The sequence below is a fragment of the Mauremys mutica genome, chromosome 13 (genome assembly GCF_020497125.1).
Source record: "Mauremys mutica isolate MM-2020 ecotype Southern chromosome 13, ASM2049712v1, whole genome shotgun sequence".
NCBI classification, from domain to species: Eukaryota; Metazoa; Chordata; order Testudines; family Geoemydidae; genus Mauremys; species Mauremys mutica.
Genome location: NC_059084.1, coordinates 19,745,345 through 19,752,647, shown reverse-complemented (window position 1 = coordinate 19,752,647; position 7,303 = coordinate 19,745,345). Strand labels below are relative to the sequence as shown.

Here is a 7,303-nt window from a genome sequence, read left to right as displayed (position 1 = left end):
GTGCCACTGAAAATCAGCTCGTGTGCCGCCGCCTACCTCTGGTATAGAATGTCACAAGAGGCCAAAAAGATAAAGATAGAAAAGAATCTAGAAAGGTGTGGAAAGTTGGAAACTGCCCAGCGGAGGGACTGTCTGAACCACAGGATGTCCCAGGCTGCTGTTGAATAATGTAAAAACTCCCCTTGCAGCATGGCAGGGCTTTGGGTTTTTTTTTTTTTTTCTTGCCCAAGAGTGGTTGGGACAGACACAAGAACCTGATTGTGAAATGAACAAGGAAAGGGCAGGACGCAGGCAGGGCCCCAAGCATCTCCACATTCTGCCCAGCCCCATCCCTGGGAGCATTTAAATCCCAGCTGGCTCAGCTTGGGGCATTCAGACCCAGCTCTCCGACAGCACCATGCAGTCAGTTGGCGTCCTCCTCCTCGTGGGGCTCCTCACCCTCTGGACGGAGCTGCCGGCTGCCTCTGGGCAGAAGAAAGGTTAGTACAGAGGGTGGCTGTCTCTAGGCCTTGCCTTGGGGGCAGCAGGCTCCAATCCCAATGGAGAGCAGAGAGCAGGGGCTCAACAAGGGTGTGGAATTCAGTGTATCCATGGGCTGACCCATCCCTACCTGGGCTTATTTCTCTCCCAATCTCTGTTTTCCTGGGAGTAGGAGGAGAAATTATTTTCTTAACTAAACAAGTTCTTCCAGAAATCTGTCCCCACATCTGTCTCTCTATCTAAGATACCATGGCGAGAGACATTCTATAAAAGCCTAAGATAGATATGTACCATGATAGTCACACTGTTCTCCTGATCATCGTATCTGAGTACCTAATAAATAGACTTGGCTGAATTCAATTTCTGTATAATTTTGACGGCTAATATTGATGTTTATTTTAAAGCATTATTTTCAATGTTTATCTATTTACATTTTCACAGCTGCAGAAAATAAAGGATGGGTCAGCCAATAATATTTAGTGATAGTAGACATTCAAAAAAATAAAGCTTTATAACCATTAAAATACAAATTGTCAACATCACATGTAAACATCCTAATAGGACAGTGAATGACATTGCCACTAGCCTGCTGGGTGGATTTCAATCAACAATCCCCTCACACAATACCAGGCTGTTCATACTGTGGCATTTTTCTGTTACAGAGAAACCTGGGACCTGCCCACCAGATAACTTAAGGTGCATACGGGAAGAACCTGATGAGTGTGCCAAGGATTCTGAGTGCAGAGGAAAACAGAAGTGCTGTCATTACTTTTGTGCCATGCGATGTGTGGACCCAGTAAAAAGTACGAGATACAGCTAATGCAGAGTGTATGGTCTCTCTCTCTCTCTCTCTCTCTCTCCCCCTCCCCCGCATGCACCAGGAGTTGTCTCCAGGATTCATAGCCATCTTGGATGGGCGCCTTTAGGGAGTTCAGTGAACAGAGAAATCCCTGTGGAGCCCTTAGTAAGAATTCAGCTGGTCACCCCATCCAGAGGCCTTGGTGAAAACCAAACACTGAATGAGAGGAGCTGTCTGGGTTGGGTGGGGTTGTAAGCAGCAATTTGAAGCTTCTCCCGGAGCAGCGGAGGGTACAGCTAGACAAAACCAACCCGAGATAATAGTTTCAACCTCCTAAGGATGCAGCTGTGTGTCTGTCACTGGAATGGGAGTTTATGGGTGGTGTTGATTTATATAACTCCCCCTGGTACCTGGAGGCTGGTGTTAAATGTGTGTGCAGGGGGCTGATTCCAGTCCTGCCTGGACCCATCTTTCTCCAGTCCCCTTATCTCAAGGCGGCAGGTCTCCAGTCCCAGGACTGCTCAGCACTCGGGTCCAACAGGGCTTGGCTCTCTGCTGACCATTCAACGTTCACTGTTCAGCTGTGTTAAAACAGCAAGAAAGTATGATCCCGATGGGTTTCTGCACCACTAGAAAGAGGCCGAGCACCCCTGGAAAACTGATGTTTGAAATGCTTCAGGATCATGCTAATATCAGGCTGGTGCAGAAAGGACCAAACCGTGGAGACCGATCTCCCACGCTGCTGTTGAGTAATGTGAAAACGCCCCTTGCAGCATGGCAGGGTTTGGGGGGTTTATTTTTCTTGCCCAAGACTGGTCAGGACAGACATGTGAATCTGAGTGTGGAATGAACAAGGAAAGAGCAGGATGCTGGCAGACCCCCAAGCACCTTCACCCCCTGCCCAGCACCACCCCTGGGAGCATTTAAATCCCAGCTGGCTCAGCTTGGGGCATTCAGACCCAGCTCTCCGACAGCACCATGCAGTCAGTGGGCGTCCTCCTCCTCGTGGGGCTCCTCACCCTCTGGACGGAGCTGCCGGCTGCCTCTGGGCAGAAGAAAGGTTAGTACAGAGGGTGGCTGTCTCTAGGCTTTGCCTTGGGGGCAGCAGGCTCCAATCCCAATGGAGGGCAGAGAGTAGGGGCTCAACAAGGGTGTGGAATTCAGTGTATCTATGGGCTGACCCATCCCTACCTGGGCTAATTTTTCTCTCCCAATCTCTGTTTTCCTGGGAGTAGGAGGAGAAATTATTTTCTTAACTAAACAAGTTCTTCCAGAAATCTGTCCCCCCATCTGTCTCTCTATCTAGCAATGCTAAGATACCATGGCAAGAGGCATTCTATAAAAGCCTAAGATAGATATGTACCATGATAGTCACACTGTTCTCCTGATCATTGTATCTGAGTACCTAATAAATAGACTTGGCCGAATTCAATTTCTGTATAGTTTTGACAACTAATATAGATGTTTATTTTAAAGCATTATTTTCAATGTTTATCTATTTACATTTTCACAGCTGCAGAAAATTAAGGATGGGTCAGCCAATAATATTTAGTGATAGTAGACATTCAAAAAAAATAAAGCTTTATAACCATTAAAATACAAATTGTCAACATCACATGTAAACATCCTAATAGGACAGTGAATGACGTTGCCACTAGCCTGCTGGATGGATTTCAATCAACAATCCCCTCACACAATACCAGGCTGTTCATACTGTGGCATTTTTCTGTTACAGAGAAACCTGGGACCTGCCCACCAGATAACTTAAAGTGCATACGGGAAGAACCTGATGAGTGTGCCATGGATTCTGACTGCAGAGGAAAACAGAAGTGCTGTCATTACTTTTGTGCCATGCGATGTGTGGACCCAGTAAAAAGTACGACATACAGCTAATGCAGAGTGTATGGTCTCATGCAGGGGGAATCTCTCTCTCTCTCTCTTCCCCCCCCCTCCCCCCCGCATGCACCAGGAGCTGTCTCCAGGATTCATAGCCATCTTGAGAGGGCGCCTTTAGGGAGTTCAGTGAACAGAAAAATCCCTGTGGAGCCCTTAGTAAGAATTCAGCTGGTCACCCCATCTAGAGACATTGCTGAGACCCAGACACTGAGTGAGAAGACCTATCTGGGTTGTGTGGGGTTATAAGCAGTAGTTGGAAGCTCCTCCTGGAGCAGCAAAGGGTACAGCTGGACACACCCAACCCCTGAGAAGACAGTTTCAACCTCCTAAGGATGCAGCTGCGTCTCTGTCACTGCAGTGGGAGTTCATGAGTGGTGTAGAATTAAATAACACCTTGGAGGCTGGGGTTAAATGTGTGCACAGGGGGCTGACTCCAGTACTGCCTGGCCTCAACTTTCTCCATTCCCCTCATCTCCAGGTGACAGGTCTCCTGTCACTGAGCTGCTCAGAACTCGGGGCCCCTATTCTGGGCTTCATCTGAGCTAAGCACAGCTCATCAGATGAGGAGGATGGATTGGGGGTGGGTTTCTGCCACCTTAGTCTCTCCCGGATTCTAAAGGCAGAGAAGTGGGCCCAGCATATTCAAGATGTGCCCGTAATGAGCCATCTGTCAGCAGCACAGGGTAGGCAGGAATAGCATTCAATTCACCTGTCCATTCTCCAGCCACTCTTAGGCCAGCAGCTGCAAAGAGGGCTGCATAAAGCCATTCCACTGGCCCTGTACCAGAGGAGAAATTGCCCAGTGGGGAGAGCACTGGGTTCATGGCCCCCATACACCCACAGACCTGGCACAGACGGCCTTCAGTGAGGCCAGAACAAAGGCCAGGTTGTTTTATCAGAGTCAGACCGAGTAATGAGGAGCATTACTGATCAGAGGGGAGTGCCTTCCCATGCTCTGGGCTGCAGACACAGCACTGCACTGACCAGAGCTCATGCCCAGGGTCAGAACGTGCTGCTTTAGCTGTGAAGGACTTGGGTCCTTGGCTTCCCGGCTTCCCCAGCACTCGTCATGCTGGGACGCTGGGGACAAGCTGAGGCTAAATCTGAACCTGATTAGATTTCAAATCCAATGGCCTCTCAGTCTTCTTAGATGCACCCTTTGTGCACTGACCCCATATAGGGGCCAGCTGGGAGGAGGCAGCAGAGCTGGTAGTGCCAGACACAAAGAAAAGGAGACAAGCATGAGAGATGGGGTGGGAGGGCCCTGCCAGGAAGGGAATGGGGGAGATTCTCTCCCACTGTGAGGACGCATGCAGCAGACTTGGCTTGTGGGCAGGGCTCATTCATCATAAGCTCAGCTCTCCAGCACGTACATAATCAGGTAGAGCCAGCCAGACCTCCTGGGCCCAGCGCCTAGGCTGTCACCTGCCATGTATGTTACAGAATCTGGCAGGGTATGGCTGCCCCTAATGGGTTGCACTGAGAACGTGCTCATCCCTGTAGAAGACACAGTTCTGTACAGCACAGAGCCTTGGAGAGCCATGTACCCCGAGCCAGGCCTGTAGCTGGACCCTCCTGCTTTTCTGCAAAGCCTGGCAAGGGCAGCTCAGTTTGTACAGCGCAAGATTTTCTCATGGTGCCTCTGATCACTTTTTATTTTTCCAGCATAACTCCCTGCTCCATGGATAGGCCGAGGGCATCCCGAGGACAGCGCTGACCCAGATCCCTGTGTCCTGGACTCTCCAGATCCCTGAAGGCTGTATACTGGGGCTCAAACGGAGCCTCTGGCACAGTTACAAATAAACTTGTTTATGCCTCAGCTTTGCCATTGGGGATTCCTCAGTCTCATTGTCTCTCCATCAATTCTCTACTGAACAGTCTATTAATAGTGAGTTAAGGAATGTCAGGAGCCAGGGGTGGGAAGCCAGGGGGTACATCAGGAAGTGAATGTGGTTGATTATTTAAGCTCCGGAAGCAGATATTGTAGAAACGGGGCCAAATGATCTTGATACTGGCAAAGAAAAATGTCCTGCCAGTATCTTTAGGCAGATCTCGCAAGGGGTGTGAGGTAGAAGCTTTGTCCTGAATCTAAATGGTCCTGCTGAAAATGTTTTCTAGTGCCAGAGATAAATAAGGCCCCATTCAAAATCAGGGATCCACCAAACACAAAGAACATTAAACTGAGAGCTGTATCACTTGTAATGTGTCTCTAAAAATGAATGCAAAATCACACACAAACGGACAGACACACACACACCCGAAAGTCTCTCAGCCGGCAGCTAGAAAGCAGCTCTGTGAGACATCCTGTGATCTCTCTCTCCCAGGGAACGTCACAGAAGAAGCTGGTTTTCTTCCTGGAGTACACAGAAGAGTTAAACAACTTGCTATGAAAGGCGAGTGCCCTCTGGAAGGGAGCTCTACGTGCTGACTTTCCCCACATTTTTAGAACATACCTGGCTTCTACAAATTAAATACTGAACTGTGTATAGTCTGTAAAAGGCCAACTCCTGTTGTGCCCAGGAGCCTCACACATCTCTGTGGGGAGAACTGCAGAGCTCAGCAAAGCTCAGGGGAGCTGGAGCCCTGCACAACCCACAGTCACATAATGGTTTTTCTTCAGATTTCCTTTGTTCAGCAGAATCCTCCTTGAACCCGCCCACAATAGCAAAGGGTTGAAAATCCTCCTGAAATTGATCCTTCAGCCCATCACAAAGAGGCACGTTGCACAGACACATTCGCTACCGCACAAGTCAGCCCCTGCTGGGTCCAAGAAAGACCCCAACTGGCCTCCCTTGGATTTAATGAAATGTGTGGCACGGCCTCAAGGGTCATGTGACATAAATAACCCTGAAGTCTCACACACAGTCAGGAGCAAAACCAACATCTGCTACCAGCCATAGGTGTTTTCAACCAGTACACAACAACTGCTCCCCTGAAAGGTCTGGATTAGCTGGGAACAACCCTGACTTCATCTCACAGGCCCTCCATCTGCGCCCGCCCCTTTGTGAGCGAAATAAAAAGTGCCCTGTTTAAAAACACAGAAAGGGAGCGAGTGCGCGACTGTGTTCCTGTTACCCTGAGTCAGTTAGAAAACGCTGAGGAGTCCTTGTGGCCCCTTAGAGACTAACACATTTATTTGGGCTTAAGCTTTCATGGACTATAACGCACTTCATCAGATGCATACAGTAGGCAGGTATAAATACGAATGGCCTATCCCAGAGAGAGCAGCTTTGAGGGAGGGAACAGACAGCTTGTTGAGCCATGTGGGGATTATTCACAGATGGTGCTAGCCACAAAGGGAGCATGGGCTTTGCCTGCTGGGTGGGAGGCTCTGCCAGACCAGCTCCCCTTTCCGCTGAGGTGTGGAGCTGTGGAGGTGGGAGGTGAGCTGCGATGCTTCACATACCTCAGCCAGGCCTCCCTGGGAATTTTCCTCCCTGGCGCTCCACAGCGGAAGGATCGGAGGCACCTATAAACTGGATCACACTGGCACAGGCAGGAAATTGTAGTATCCGCTGTCAACATCTGCAGCAATGCACAGTACAGGCTATTTGGCCTTGTGGGGGAAGGTCTGATTTGCCAGTAGGGAAGGCGATGGATAATGCAGAGAAGGCAAGAGGCTCAGTTTCGGGTGGTGGCTCTCAGCTCTTTGGTTCAGCTGGTAAATCCAATCCTGCTTCACCTTAAGACAAACACACACAGAGCAGGAGTGAGAAAAGAGAAGCAAAAGGGGAGGAAAATGCAGCTTCTGTCTGATGGCTGCAGGTCAGTTGCTGGAAGATCATGGGCACAAGCATGTGGCATATGAGCCAGTTAACCACTCTCATGCACGGACCCCACTCAGAAAATGTGTGGCTAAAACTTACTGTTTTCCGCTGGCCAGTCTGTGCTGGTGACGCTTTTATTATGACCCAGCTGTTCGGTATGGCTGGTAGCTGGCTAAACTGCACGCAGCAGAGTGTTGCAAGGCTAGATTTGTCCTAGTGACTCAGCCAGGCGTGCATTAGGCAGCAGGCTAAAAGGGGAGACAGAGAGGAGTCAGGAAAAACAAGGTGGAGTTGCAGCTGTCACGCCAGGGAGGTAGGAATAGACAACACCTTTGGTTCACACCTCAGGAGCTGGTCAGGA

At 49.5% G+C, this 7,303-nt stretch overlaps 1 protein-coding gene across 1 annotated transcript; it reads left to right on the top strand.

Annotated features, from left to right (window-relative positions):
* The first annotated feature begins 397 nt into the window (after nucleotides 1-397).
* On the top strand, nucleotides 398-3,172 carry LOC123348298 (porwaprin-b-like). The gene is made up of 3 exons (XM_044985814.1): nucleotides 398-479; nucleotides 1,143-1,283; nucleotides 3,015-3,172. The coding sequence occupies exons 1-3, from the start codon at nucleotides 398-400 to the stop codon at nucleotides 3,170-3,172; spliced, it is 381 nt and encodes a 126-aa protein (XP_044841749.1).
* The last annotated feature ends 4,131 nt before the right edge of the window (nucleotides 3,173-7,303 follow it).

Bases quoted from the DNA above. Each gene is read 5' to 3' on its own strand.
- LOC123348298 (XM_044985814.1), top strand. From the start codon at position 398: ATGCAGTCAGTTGGCGTCCTCCTCCTCGTGGGGCTCCTCACCCTCTGG. The intron at 480-1,142 runs GTTAGTACAGAG...TTTCTGTTACAG, and splicing joins TGCCTCTGGGCAGAAGAAAG to AGAAACCTGGGACCTGCCCA. The intron at 1,284-3,014 runs GTACGAGATACA...TTTCTGTTACAG, and splicing joins ATGTGTGGACCCAGTAAAAA to AGAAACCTGGGACCTGCCCA.